The 13968-nt window shown below is 52.1% G+C and overlaps 6 protein-coding genes across 6 annotated transcripts, besides 7 other annotated features; 3 read left to right on the top strand and 3 right to left on the bottom strand.

Annotated features, from left to right (window-relative positions):
• Positions 1 to 36: 36 nt before the first annotated feature.
• On the top strand, positions 37 to 1248 carry EKO05_0007356 (uncharacterized protein; the record flags this gene model as incomplete). Its single annotated transcript, XM_038943414.1, has 2 exons — positions 37 to 639; positions 691 to 1248. The coding sequence occupies 2 exons, from the start codon at positions 37 to 39 to the stop codon at positions 1246 to 1248; spliced, it is 1161 nt and encodes a 386-aa protein (XP_038794027.1).
• Positions 1249 to 1732: 484 nt separating this feature from the next.
• On the bottom strand, positions 1733 to 2569 carry EKO05_0007355 (uncharacterized protein; the record flags this gene model as incomplete). The annotated part of the gene is made up of 1 exon (XM_038947207.1): positions 1733 to 2569. One exon carries the CDS (start codon positions 2567 to 2569, stop codon positions 1733 to 1735), a length of 837 nt encoding a protein of 278 aa, XP_038794028.1.
• A 301-nt stretch (positions 2570 to 2870) lies between these two features.
• Positions 2871 to 2916: a mobile genetic element.
• A 206-nt stretch (positions 2917 to 3122) lies between these two features.
• Positions 3123 to 3192: a mobile genetic element.
• A 383-nt stretch (positions 3193 to 3575) lies between these two features.
• Positions 3576 to 3610: a tandem repeat.
• Positions 3611 to 3817: 207 nt separating this feature from the next.
• On the top strand, positions 3818 to 6376 carry EKO05_0007354 (uncharacterized protein; the record flags this gene model as incomplete). Its single annotated transcript, XM_038947208.1, has 1 exon — positions 3818 to 6376. One exon carries the CDS (start codon positions 3818 to 3820, stop codon positions 6374 to 6376), a length of 2559 nt encoding a protein of 852 aa, XP_038794029.1.
• Positions 3928 to 3974: a tandem repeat.
• A 237-nt stretch (positions 6377 to 6613) lies between the features above and the next one.
• EKO05_0007353 (uncharacterized protein) lies at positions 6614 to 7232 on the top strand (the record flags this gene model as incomplete). Its single annotated transcript, XM_059637021.1, has 2 exons — positions 6614 to 6676; positions 6735 to 7232. The coding sequence occupies 2 exons, from the start codon at positions 6614 to 6616 to the stop codon at positions 7230 to 7232; spliced, it is 561 nt and encodes a 186-aa protein (XP_059493004.1).
• A 383-nt stretch (positions 7233 to 7615) lies between these two features.
• Positions 7616 to 11110, bottom strand: EKO05_0007352 (uncharacterized protein; the record flags this gene model as incomplete). The annotated part of the gene is made up of 1 exon (XM_038947209.1): positions 7616 to 11110. The coding sequence occupies one exon, from the start codon at positions 11108 to 11110 to the stop codon at positions 7616 to 7618; it is 3495 nt and encodes a 1164-aa protein (XP_038794030.1).
• Positions 9276 to 9346: a tandem repeat.
• A 770-nt stretch (positions 11111 to 11880) lies between the features above and the next one.
• Positions 11881 to 11919: a tandem repeat.
• Positions 11920 to 12015: 96 nt separating this feature from the next.
• On the bottom strand, positions 12016 to 12967 carry EKO05_0007351 (uncharacterized protein; the record flags this gene model as incomplete). Its single annotated transcript, XM_038943289.1, has 2 exons — positions 12016 to 12815; positions 12862 to 12967. 2 exons carry the CDS (start codon positions 12965 to 12967, stop codon positions 12016 to 12018), a joined length of 906 nt encoding a protein of 301 aa, XP_038794031.1.
• Positions 12968 to 13568: 601 nt separating this feature from the next.
• Positions 13569 to 13762: a dispersed repeat.
• Between the last annotated feature and the right edge of the window lie 206 nt (positions 13763 to 13968).

Below are 13968 nucleotides of genomic sequence, written 5' to 3'. Positions count from 1 at the left end.
TAGTCCCATCGAAAATTTGAAAACGGTTCAGTCAACATGGTTGCCAAGCCCCATCCACTGCGCACAGCGCTCATCGGCCTCTCGTCAACAGCCGCTACCTCTTGGGCTGCTGTAGCTCACCTTCCCAGCCTGCTTGCAGAAGAGGGACAATCCAGGTTTTCCATCAAAGCGCTTTTGAACAGCAGTACTGAGGCAGCCCAGTCAGCTATCGAGACGTATCAGCTTCCTTCTGATACCAAAGCCTACGGATCACCGGAAGATCTTGCTGCGGACCCAGACATTGATCTCGTCATATGTAACACGAGAGTTGACAAGCACTACGAGGTCATCATTGATAGCGTGCGGGCAGGGAAAGACGTGTTTGTCGAATGGCCGATCGCGGCTACACAAGAGCAGATTCAAGACTTGGTAGATGCGGCCAAGCAGAGTGGTTCTCGAGTCGCAGTCGGTCTACAAAGACGTTGGAATCCGATCGTGACAAAGGTGAAGGAGCTTCTGAACGGCAGCGATGCTAGACTGGGTAAGGTACTCAGTGCAGAGGTACGCATGTTTGGAGCTACAAACGACCGAGACACCTTGCCTGTTGGTCTTAAATACTTTGCTCAGAAGGAGGTCGGTGGCAACGCCATCGTAATCGGTGTGGGCCATGGTGAGTTTGAAGCCCTTGTTCTTTTGCTGCTCAGCTAACAGACAACCGCCCTTGATACCCTACTATCGGTCATCGGGGATGTCGAGCTTCAGACAGTTCAAGCCAAAACACAGATTCAGCGCCCAAACAACCGTATTCGGGACCCATCAACAAAGGAAGTCGTCGAGCTGATTACATCCAACGTTCCTGACCTTCTTTCGTTCAATGCTCGACTAGAGCCATCCTCACATACACTAGGGGACGCCACACTTGCGTTCTTCTTCCGACGAGGACAGCCCTTCCCCGGTACGTCTTTTTGGACCTGGGCAATCAACTTTCAGCACGGCGAGATCAGAGTCGATTCACCTTCCACCTCGTTCTTTGAAGCCAGCGAGCACGATAAACCTATCACGATCCATGTCCATCATTTTGATGATGATAGTCTTGAGAAAGTTGAATGGAGCTGGAGCTCAGAGCAGCTGAAGCTTCCTCTCCTGGCTCGCTCTACATCGGCCACTCTGTACGCGTTTGCAGATGGTCGACCAGCAGGCGATGGCTGGGTCAACCTTGAGGATGCAGCAAGACGGGCAGTGTTGATAGAAAAACTTCTCAACGCATAGTAAACAAACGAAAGCTGTCTCACGGCCTAGTATTTACAATTGCACGCCTTTAGACTTGAGATTGGTTAGGGCAGTAAATTAAGACAGCTCGCCCATTTGCTCATCCTTGCGCAACGCTCTCACTTCCACACCTACTGTCTCGAAGGCTCTTTAGCCCATTCAACTCCCAGTCCATACGGCTATGTTAGATCCATACCGGACGCAGTGCGAGAGTGCGAGAAACACGTTAGAAAAGACACAAAAGGGCAGCAGATGACAAATTTGATCTTGCTCACATCTGCGGCGTTAGAGTCAAGAGTCGATGTCTCCAACGGTTCCCGTTTCCTTCTTCACAAAGTTACTAAGATGTATGTATTCCTTGGATGTCTTGCTGCTCCGCCCGCAATTTAAGCCAACTTTAGCCTAGAGAAGAGGCCTCAACGCCACAGTACTTGGCATCTCGAGGCACAAGATTGGTAGCCTTGAGAGAGCTGGCTAGTGGCGTTTACTTGCATTCGAAGTAGTTTTTCTGCAAAGCATCATGCAATGTACCGAAGACCCCGCCATGCCATGCCCTGAAGTCCTCCCATTCGTCTTTGGGCATCGTCGCGTGCATCATATTCAACCACCCTCCAACGATCAAGTCGGCGTAGTTGGCCTCTTTCCCCTCAAGATATGGTCCGCTCTCGTGCACCAGGAACAGCTGGGCTAATGATGTGAGTGCCTCTTTGAAAGCCGCCCTAACCTGCTCTCTTGCCTCGCCTTGAACGGAGAGATCATCCCAGGAGTTCAAATGCGCCCGCTGCACGAAGAGTGCTTTTGCGGCTTCTGCTGTGTCTGGATTAAAGGGCATGTACTGAGCGACAAGCAGTACGTGCGCCGAGAAGGTCGCATCGACGTGCATGTTGAATCGTGCGTAGGCCTCATTTTTGGAACCTTTGTTGGAGGTCAGTGGTGCAAAGAAAGCTGTGTCTTTCATTGGGCTTGTATAGTCGAGTCCAGTGCGGGTAGAGCCTTGAGGAAACAGGAGACCGCCTAAATTGGGAAATGTGTCCTCGAGATAGTTGGCAATGTCGAATGAGTCTCCAATGACTTTGCCTGAAGCTGGATCCTGCAGCATGGGCAGTGTGTAGTAATCGGACTCGTCATCGAATTTGCGAGTGGCAGGACAGTTCAGACCTTTGCGGACGTCAGGAATATCCGGAATCTCGACCCAGGTCGTCTTGAAGGGTACGTTCTTGAAGCTTAAAGCAAGCCGACTTTTACTAGGATTTGGCGCGTATGAGCGAGGTTCCTGAGGCGAGGAAATGTCGTAGAAAACGAGGGTGTTGGAGTCTGTCATCTTGGAGGAGAGCCAGTAACAGGGACAGTGATTTTGGCAAGGTGTTAAAGCGGGCTGCTAGCAGACAGCATGCAGTGTTGGTCGTTGATGGTTGACCTGCTGCTACATAAGCCTCTCTGGCGCGGGGCTAGGCACCTCTTCCTGATTTGCACTCTACAACCAATCAATCGATTTGTGCGACCACACCTCGGCCAACACTAAAAGTTGACGCCCGGCGAGGTGGAGGCCGAACTCAATCGAGGTTCTGCCATTTACGGGATGGCATTGACTATCTATGCAGATTTTGGCAGACGCTTGCTTTTATAGAAAGCTACTTAGACCTTACTATATATACTAACTATTAGAGCTAAGAGAACTAGAAAGTTAGATCAGAGTGTTGAAGAATCACACAAGTTCCTTGTTCTATTATCGTGGTTAAAAACCATGTTTACATACCTATCTAATCCTAACATAGTCTAAATTAGTGTTAGAATAGATTGGTAATCTAGTTTTGTGTTCTGATCCCTCCGTGCTCAGTGGCCTGGTCTTGTCTTCAGCATCCTTTACATACCACCTTACTGCGACACTAACTATAAGAATTCAGCACACTTTATAATGACTAAGGTTCTTAATCAAAGATGAGTTCAGTACCTAAAGCATAGTAGTTTCTAGATATGGAACGGCGCAATGCACTGAGAGTGGCAATACAGCTGAGACGTAGAACCTGCGTTGCTGGGCTATTGCGAACTGTTCGACTGCGCAGACGCAGCGGTCAGAGAAGCAAAAAATGGGGTCTTGATGCTAACAGGTATGCTATGATCTATAAAGTCCAGTGAGGCTCCTAGATGTGGGCGACGACGGCTGGATCTCAAGGATCGATGTGGAAGGGAAGATTGAGGTATAGGTCAAGTTGCCATGAGAATGGGGGCGGAGTGGGGGCGGCGGAGTACGGAGGACGCATCGACACAAGCCACACCTGCCACCCCGGCAACCATCTGTTTTGGATTTTGGCATCGCGGAAGCTCTGCTCAGCTCAACTCAACTCAACTCAACTCAACTCAAATCTACTCTTCCTCACTCTACGCCACTCTACTTAAACTCGATTCAACGGCAGCCCTGGTACGCCGTCACGACGCTACGAATCGGTTCTTCACACATTGTTACGACTGCGCCGCGTGCTCGATAGCGAGATAGCCATCAGGAACCTCGGAGCCTCCTTTGGATGCAGCAGAGGGTGTGTGCGTCACGTGTGGTCGGATATCAGATAAGATGCTGGGCTTTAGGCCGCAGCTCTTGGTGGCAAAGCGGAAGCCTCAAGCCTACAATCAGGCGGAGCGCGACCTCGAGGATGGCATGCGCAACGAGAAGCGCCATCACAGCGACGATGATGACGACAACGATGACGATGATGATGACGACGACGACGGCAGCTACGCATCCTCGGGCGCATCGAGCCCTTACTCGTCTCGCGCATCCTCGGGCGCCTACGACGTGAACCCGAACAACCCACACGAAGCCAGGCCTCTCGCCCCCAACCGCAAGCCCTGTCGCACACATCGAAGGACGCTGTCGAAGCAGTCCAAACCGTCCGTGAGCGCGTACAGCTACCGCAACCCTCGTGCCTTCACACGTTACTTTGGCCTGGCAATAGCGAGCACCCTTGTCTTGTTCATTTGGTTTCTGTTGCACAGCAGTTGGGACTCGATACGGAATACGGAGCTCAAGCTCTATAAGTCGCCTCCCCAGCCGCCCGTATGGGAGAGCTTCCCCTTCTTGAAGCGTTACCACGGTGGTATACGAACCCTAGTCAGTCGCAAAGAGAACATTCCCGAATACCCTACAAGAGAAGACATCGACCCAGAATTACCTTCCGTAGGTACCGAGCAGGACAAGTCCAAAGGAACGAGGGCTGCTGCCAGCATACCCGACTCGATACCTTTCAATCCATATCCCGACTACAACAGCCTCAACTATGTAGACGAATACGGCCCTGTCAAGGCTTGCTACCTAGACGCCAATGACACAATTACAATTCCTGGGACAAGGGCCTACAACGGTGTGACAAAAGGCATGCCTGACAATGTCATGGGAAGCTACGAAGTGCTGGGTCTGAGAAACGATGTTTGTTTCGAGCGATTTGGACGCTTAGGGCCTTACGGCATGGGCTATAGCAAGAGGCGCGGAGGTACTGGTGCAGGCTTAGAGGGCGATCGCGAAGGCATTGATAAGGTCTGGGAAGCCACCCCAGAAGTCGACTACCGAGACGTCAGATGGGGCGAAGCTGTCAGCCGCTGTTTGGAAAAGAACAGGGGACGTTTTAAGACGCAGCCAAAAACGCGTGACAACGCCTTCCAGGCCATGGCGGCGCGGAAGCGACAGCTTCATGTCAGTGTAGACGCTGATAGCCAGGCCGAATCCGATCAGTTGCTTGGCGAAACTATTGGCCAGCAACCCAGTGCTACCCACAAAAAGCTTCTCCCCCGGACCGCTGTACTGATTCGCACCTGGTGGGATTACGAGTACGATGACGAGGACTTGATGTATCTGCGATCGATGATATCTGAGCTTAGCCTTGCGTCCGGCGGTGAGTATCAAGTTCATTTTCTCATCCACGTAAAGGATGATAACAAGCAAATATGGGCAGACGAGAATATCTATCAAGAAGTACTAAGCAAATCTCTTCCTCCAGAATTTGCCGGCATGGGTACATTGTGGTCCGAACGGCAGATGGGTCTCATCTACGGCGGTGTGGAGGAGTCCATGTACCGTGGCCTGCCTGTCCACGGTGCATACCGTTCGACTTTTATGCCCGTCACTTACTTCGCACACCAGCATCCCGAGTTTGATTTTTTCTGGCACTGGGAGATGGATGTCCGGTACACAGGTCACTACTATCATCTCTTCAGCCAGGTCTCCCGATGGGCTGAAGCGCAACCTCGCAAGGGTTTGTGGGAACGCAATGCCCGCTTCTATGTGCCTTCGGTCCACGGCTCCTGGGAGGACTTCACCCACATGGTGCGCGTGCAAACCGAACACGGCACCAACAGCAAAGCCAACACCTGGTCATCACATCTCCCGCCGAACCCACATGTGTCTCAACCTGAGATGCAAAAACCAGAGAAACACATATGGGGCCCGGAAAAGCCCCAGGACTACCCCGATATCGAAATTGAGGAGGACGTGATACCGCCGCACACCTTGATGGAAGACAAGAATGAATGGGGCGTTGGCGAGCCAGCCGATCTCATCGTGTTTAATCCACTCTTCGATCCTGATCGAACCAACTGGATTCTTAATGAAGATGTCACTGGCTACGACCGTAAGAAGGGCTTACCGCCGCGCCGAACTGCCATCAACACATCTGGCCGACTATCACGTCGCTTGCTCGAGACAATGCACCGTGAACAGTCGTATTTCCGCCACACCATGTTTAGCGAGATGTGGCCTGGATCAGCTGCGTTGCACCATGGCTTGAAAGCCGTATATGCACCACACCCCGTGTTCGTTGATCGCAAATGGCCGACACAATATCTTGCTGCTATTTTCAACAACGGGCGTAACGGTGCATCAGGTGGTGCCAGATTGTCCGTCTTCTCAGATGAGCGACAACACAATTTCCTCGGCACAACGTGGTACTACCATGCCGGCTTTGCGCCGAATCTCTGGAAGAGATGGATGGGCTACAAAGTCGACAACGACGGCGGCGAAGAAGAGGAGCTTGCTGGGGAAGGACGGATGTGCTTACCTGCCGTACTTTTACACCCTGTGAAGCAGGTGGATCTTATTCAAGAACGAGTTGAAGAGCCGAAAGGTGCACCTCTCAACTAGCGTACGATCTGCAGGGTGATCAATATAGGCTGCAGTACAGGTGCTACGACTAACGAAATTGGCGCTGCATTTTCCTTTGCAGAGATGTACGGCGTCGATCTATTGGCTGTTCCTGCTCTCCGTCCCAAGCAGGATAACATCGAGTACATCTAGAGTGATATCATAGAGCTCACGGCTACAAACTCAGACAAACGGCTGTTCAAGGGTACTTTCAACTATGTTTTTTCAAGATCTTTGATGGGTGGCATAGTAGAATGGAAGAAACATATCGAGCTGTGTTTTGCATTGGTAAAGCCAGAGGTGTGTCAGGTATCCTTTATGTTCCAAGCCGTCGTAGCTCACTATCGAACGCTCTCAGGCCTGGATTGAAATTCAAGAGCCAGATGTGGCCAGGTTCTTGCTACCCCCTTCTGGAAATGCGTACGACGCGTTCTCGAAGACACCAGCCCTAGAAGAGCTCAAACGAGAAACTTCGCCTATTGCAGAGTCTTGGCGAGACATCTGGCACAATCTCATGTGGCATTGTGGTCTCAAGCCACGTGTTGGCGCTCTGCTTGCGAACTATCCAGACGACACGGATTTGGAAGAGATCCGTACCGAGCGTTACGTACTTCCTTCTGGGACTTGGGAGGGCATGGCAGACGCGCAGAGACGTATGGCCTCTATACACGAAGCCTTTGCAAGGGACAATGCGCCAGTTTTAATACGAAGGCTGGGCAGTTCGACGGGTTATATGAGCAGTGAGGAGATAGACAGGGTCGCAGAGAGTTCGAGAACCTTTGTGGGAAAATTTGAGGGCAACAGAGAGTTGAGGTGGGTGTACGTCGTTTGTGGGCGCAAGAAACGGATAAGGTAGCATTTATACACAGGCTAGGATGAGAAGCAAGAGTTGTTTTGCTACCATGCAGGATATACACAGTCTTTAGACATCAGCTATAGATATGTATCTATATGCCTAGCCCTAGCCTTAGCTTTTGCCTTACTGTGTGAACATGGAGACAAACTGACTAACCACCCATGTGGGACTCTTCCTACAATGGTGTCGTAACAAGCATATATAATATACACTATCTGGGTATCAAATAAAAGAATACCGAACACCGGACCAACTCCAAGCGCTGTCTGTAAAAAAAAAAACGGTCGCATCAAGCGGTCGTATGACTGCAGGTCGCAATCTGCCAAACGTTCGAAACAAACAAATCATGAACATATAGCGCACGCCTGTTACTAATATGATTTCTACTCTTTAAAAATGTTGTCCTTCACCTTGAATTCTGCCAGAGGGCTCTTTGCACTGCTACGCCCCATGCTCTGCTGATTTAGCGATGTCAAACTCCGCCTGGCCCTAATCTTCATGCTCTTCACGCTTGGAGACGGGCTAGGTATTGGGCTAGCCTTTGGCGTCGTTCTTGGTGACGAGGTTCCCGTGCTTGATATCTGCTCGAATTTGCCAGCGAGATCCTTGACTCGGTTAGGGGAGCCACTCGCATCTCCTGTCTGGAAGTCTTCTTTCTCATTGGAGTTCTCGTGAGATAGTGACAGGATGCTCGACCCATCGGGATCGGCGTTAACAATACGAAGCCTAGATTTGGGTACCGTGAACATAACCTGAACGACGCGACGCTCGACTGCAGCCTCAACATCCCAGTCTCCTTCATCTGCAGGCGTACAAGGCCGGTGATCTGCAATCGGAATGCCCAATTCGCTCGGCGCTATCGGTGTGCGTGGGGTAGGTAGTTCGTCGTCAGATGTCAAATTCACCAACAAATTGCCTCGTTCTCGCCATTCTTGGCGTAAGCGATCCTTTTCTGCGCGGGCAATATCTTCTGGTGCACCCCAATCGTCTCCACTGTTGCGTGCCCATCGGTTTTCAAGCTCTTCTTCCCAGTCCTGTTTTCCTCTCCTACTCTTCCAGAAGCTTGCGTCGGAGGCGGCACGTCGAGGTGGCACATTTGAAAAGGTTAGCTTGTGGCTGTTGATTGCTGAAACCTCAACTGGTAAGGCCGGGTTGTCCGTGTAACGTTCGTGATAAGAGACTGTGTTGCTGAGCGATCGAGTTCGATCAGCGCCTGAGGCCGATCTTCGTAGCACCCTTCTCACGCTGCCTAACCAGCTTTTCCTTGCATCGCGACTCTCTGGTCGCAGCATGTCCACCATGTACGACGTCGCTGGTGTGGTTGTTGTAGCGCGACTGTTGCTTGCCTCGGCATCTCCCGGTGTGTGGGAGCTCGATCCATTTGAGGTTGAAGAGGTCTCTGGACGAATCTGCTCCGGGTTGCCGCCAAGTAAGTTTTCACCTTCGGCTTGAAGGTGGGCGAAAGACGATTGCACAGTTCTAAAAGAATCAATGTCTGCACAGCCGGTGCTACGAATACTGCTGAAAGACTGATTTCGTGGATGTGCTGAAGGTTTTGTAACATTCTCACTGTATCGGCGTGGCCTGTCGTGGGCTGGACTAGCATGTGGGGATCGGAAGGGGTTGACTTGAGGGGTCGTTGTAACGACGGCTGCGCGTACAGACGCACTCCTCGCAAGACTTCCATGCGAAGGAGTCCACGACAAGTTTGACCGCGTACTTCGTTCGCTGAGATTCGAGTTCGTACGCTCGTCAGCTGATGATTTTTCAGGTGACAAACGACCGGTGGAGACTGTGTTCGAGCGCCGAGCTGCAGCTGAACTGGGTCCAGGCCATTCAGTCATTTGCTGGTCGTAATCTCCGACATCATCCAGCACAGAAGAAGAAGACGCGGAACGAAGGATGGTTTTCCTTGTGCTGTCCTGGCGCGGACCATTGCAGAAGGGATCAAGTTGTGGTGCGTTGTCAAACACCGACGGTACTTGGTTGACCTTTCGCTCGCTCATCTCGTATCGCTCGGACTCGTCAGTAGCCTTCTCGATCTCTTCTTCTCTTTTTTCTCCTCCTTCTTCTTCTTCTTCTTCTTCCTCTTCTTCTTCCTCCTCCAACTCGTCAATAGGGTGGATTTGACCCGGACCCCGTACGATACCCATTGCGTAGGCCGGCCTTCCGCTCAGACTGCGACGCAATCCCCGGGTGGGGCTAGGAATCTCAAGAAGAAGACCTGTTCTCTCTACGTCTTGTCCTTGTGAGCTCTTCCAGCCTTGACCACCTTGGCTACCTGGCGGGAAGTAGTAAGACCCATCTTGTCCAGCAAGGTACAATGCATCTGTATGGCATTCCCGCCCGTCGAATCCGGGAGAATAGCCCTCCATATTATATCTGTGAGCGACATGCGAGAGTTCCTGCAGCTGCTTCTCTCTCAAATCGCGTTGCTTTTGTAGCCGCCTAGTGTACCACATGTAGAAGGCGAAAAGCCCGCATACTGCAGCCAGTCCAACACCGATACCAACGCCTAAGCCTGCCTTTTGTGCTGAGCTTGATAAAGGACCCGTCTGTACGGGCTTGGAGATCGCAGGCCCTGCTGGTGGAGTATAGTCGGTGATCCAAGTATTGGAGGTGAGGTTGAGAAAATACGTTTTGGCGTTGGAATTGAGAGTATCTCTCCGTCGTTGGGAAGCAGAAGTCGTGACTGAGTAACCGCCCGTGATCATCATCACGTCACCAGGCAGCATGACAGCACCATGGCCATAGAGGCTAGAGTTGCCTGGAGGACCATATCCTGAGGGAGTTTCTGGGATTTCCCACCGCCAATCTCCATTGCCGCCATAGCCATTTGCGACATTCAGAACTGCCAGATGTGGTTCTGCTGGAGAGTCGATGTCTCCAACCCAACCGCCATAAACGATGATTTGGTCCCCGTTAGATGACAGTACAGCGGTGTGTCCTGAGCGCGGATCGACAGCTGAGATATCACGCGTGACCACACTTGCGTGCGATGCATCCGGCTGTTGGACGTTAACAAAAGTCCATCCTTGTTCTGGTAGAGAGAACAAAGCAACTTGAGACATGTTGATAAATGCAGCGCTCGTGTGTCCGCCAACCAGAACAAAATTTTGCTGTTGAGTTTGTGATTCATCGCTACGGTTCGAGTAAGTGGGCGATAGTCCGGTCATGGTAAAGCCAGCCTCTGGTATTGGTGGACCTCGACCTGGCGAGATATCCATTTGGTACGTGATGGCACTGTTCGTGACACCAGACGGCTGCAAACTAACCATGAGATTAGAGTAGTTCGCAGCTGACTGCCAGCTGTTGGAGCCGCCCACCAAGGTTGGACACATGCCGCCGAAGAAGTAAGCTCCGGTGTGTGCCGCATTTCCCCCAACGATGCTCGAGAACGAGATACCGTTGCTCAGGTAATTTGCACCTGTCGTGGCGGCGTGCTTCTCACTGGCAATTAATGCATCGTGCTGAAGCCAACTGCCCTGTTTGTCCCCGATAGCGGGGGTGAAACTCCAGACTTCACCTCCGTTCGCCCCTTGTGAGCAGTTTCCAGCGTACACGGTCAGATTCCCGCCATCATCGAGTACAGGTGTGAATGCACGGGCAGTAGTGTCGTCCAGGAATGGCAGTGTTGCGTATAGCGTCGTATACGGTGGACTGGCAGCGTCGAACTTGGCGGATACGTCGATGGATCCGAGTTGGAACTGGTTGGGCAACCGGGACGAAGGCTGGAACACGTAGAGATGATCGCCATTATGGAGGAGTCGAGTTGGATTGTAAGGCATCTGGGCAACGGCAACAGACAGGAAGAGGGGGATATGCAACAGAGCGGAGCACTGGAGCCATGCCGTAGCCGGCGTCGTGGTTGAACGCATGCCGTGATGTCGACTTGAGTGCCTTGCTGAGGATGTTCACCTCGACTGCTGTTTGCGACGACCCATGGACAACAGCGTCAGGTAAGGCGAGACAGAGTAACACAGGATGTTTGACAATGGTGCTGGAACCGTTGTAGCAAGGTGGGAGTCGAGGGGTATGCTCAGATCTGCAGTACATGCACGGGTCCGTCAGAGATGGCTGGTAACGGACCGGCCGTTCGTAAACAGAGGCGAGACGGTCTCCCACCACCTGCTTGCGCAACACGCTACTGTGGCGCCCGGTTTCCGTTCAACGGTCATCAAGCCCTCCAATCGCTGCTAACTATCTTGCCGGAGCTGGAAATCCTGGAATGCGGCGTGAGGGCTAGGCAATCTCGGCACGGGCTGTGCCTTGAGTAAACAACATCACCCCAGCAACCGCTCTGTGTGTGGCTCGCGCACCCAGCGACATGTGAATGATCAAGGGCCGATGCAACGGTCCGGACGAAAGCAGGTTATCTTTGCCATGTCGCTCAAAGCCTGCTATTCAGATGGTTGTGATGCGGCATCCCTAGGGTTGTTCAAACATGGGACGAAAGGGAGGTGGTTGGGAACGGGCCCGGTGGTATGACAGCATCGAATGCACGTGCGCAGCAGCACCGCGAAAATAATCTTGGGCGATAACGCTCTTTCTACGTGCGCAACCACGACGCCCAGCATGTCTTGGGTTTGCAGCATGTAATCGCGATTTTCTCTTACTTCCACCTGGTGCTTATGCCTCGTTTTGCGCCTTTTTTATTTTTATTTTTATTTTTATTTTTTGTTTTTTTGGCACTTTTGCTGCAAATCTATGCGTTATCCACCGATGACTTGAGCGCGTTGTATCAATAGTTGGCAGCGTTGCGAGGCTTTGGCCTCGATGATTGTTAAACGCTGAACTTCATACCACCATTTGCGCAGATTACGCTGCCAGTCGTCCACCCGGCCTCGGGCAAGCAGAGCATACCCACCACGCCTGCAACCTCATCACTGTATGCTGGTCGTCCTCCAGCACCCTGCGATGCCTCGTAAATTCTCTCTTCGTCGATTCCTTTCCGTGGGGCCGCAAGAGGTGTAGTCTCGATGAAGGGCTTGTTCTGAGCAATGAACTTTTCGTCGTTGCCCCAGTACATGTCCGTCGCAACCGGCCCAGGGTTGATGGCATTCACGGTTGCGCGCTCGGCCAACTCACGAGCCCATGTCCTTGTCATAGCCTCTAGCGCAGCCTTTGTCCCTCCGTAGATCGACTGACCCTTGTATCCCAGCGAAGCACTGACTGATGACAAACTGACAATACGGCCGGAGCGGTCATGTGGCAAGTAGGGTATGGCAGCCTGCAAGAGTAGCAGAGGCCCGCGAACGTTGACGTTGTACTGCCTGGCGAAATCTTCCGCATCTACGTTTTCCACAAAGTTGTTGCCCGCCACGCCAGCATTGTTGATAATGATGTCGAGCTGAAATTTACCAGTCTTCGGATGCTTGAAGTGGTTGATCGCTACTTCGATGACGTGCTTAGGTCCTGTCTCCGATCCCATGTTGGCTTGAACAGTGATGGCTCTGATACCGTACTCGGCCTGCAGGCCGCTCGCGAGGTCCTCGGCAGCCTGGGCAGACGAGTCGGACGTGTAGTTCAGGACAAGATTGGCACCCTTGCTAGCCAGATTGCGTGCAATTTCGACCCCAATACCTGAAAGCGTCAGTCAGGAGTAGCTGCAGTACGATGGGTGTCCAACCTCTCGATGCTCCTGTCACCAGCGCGATCTTGCCCTCCAGAACACGCTGACCGGAGCCACTGCCCAGGTTCGTCGATGCCGTTCGGGTGTATTGTGGCCTCGACATTGTGATGTCTGTATGGGTTGTATTGTGGATTATGTATGTTCACGGAGGATACAGAATAGACGTCGTTACGATGTCGATGGCGGGGCTGGTATCGAGCTCTTATGTGCAATGCGGGGAGCTACTGTGGAGCAACTCAAGCGCTCCGGACGGAATTTTGCCGTCGCATGCTCGCTGTCGTCGCCGAATCTCCTTGACACGAGACTGTAAAAATTGCTTGACCCAACCTGAAGGAGTAATGCACAAGAGCAACGTGTCTCCAACTCGGAAGGTTGGTGTTAAGTGTTCAGTCTCGTCCACCATGTTATGCTAGTGCCTCAACGAAGCTGGTCATGATCAACAGGGTCCACCACAAAGGTGGCAGTAATAACAGTGAAGTTTTCAGTTAGACGCTCGAGCCTCACCAACAGTCTCAAACGCCTGGTGTGACGGCTGAAACGCCCACTGCTCGTGGGGTCCACTGGGTAATTGAGCTCATGTGGGTGGTCAGGTGTATTTAGTGGTTCCTAAACGCATCTGAGTCGACGGGGACAAAAGTTCAATGCGCAAACCCTCCGGTACCGGCTATTGTGGGGAGCTCGGGAGTACTATGGTATCTGGAGAGGCAATGTGGAGGAAAAGCAGAGGCTTGGCAAGTCCGACTTCCGAGGTTTTCTTGGCTTTACACCAATTAGCGGACATATTTTCTCTTTGTCATCTGCAGCAGCGTCCGTGCGCGCTCTCGTCATAAACACTAAAAGGCGTTTCTGCACAAGACGCACTGGCCACGGGACTCTACTTCCGCCGGGGACCATAGTAGGTAGCAGAACGCAAGACACCCTCACTGTTCGCTAGATGGAGCAGACGCTCAAACCAAGCAGACAACGGCACGACCGATTGCAGCCGTAAAGGCACCCTACAGTAAGTGGATTCGAGACGCAACCGCGCATTGCGAATTGAACCTTAAGGATTCAACGCCCGGAAGGAGGATTACCTATCATCACGTCGTCCATGGCTTAGCGCAA

This window comes from Ascochyta rabiei, chromosome 12, assembly GCF_004011695.2.
Source record: "Ascochyta rabiei chromosome 12, complete sequence".
In the NCBI taxonomy this organism is placed as follows: Eukaryota; Fungi; Ascomycota; class Dothideomycetes; order Pleosporales; family Didymellaceae; genus Ascochyta; species Ascochyta rabiei.
The sequence above is the reverse complement of the archived record's forward strand: the minus strand, read 5'-3'. Positions and strand labels throughout refer to the sequence as shown.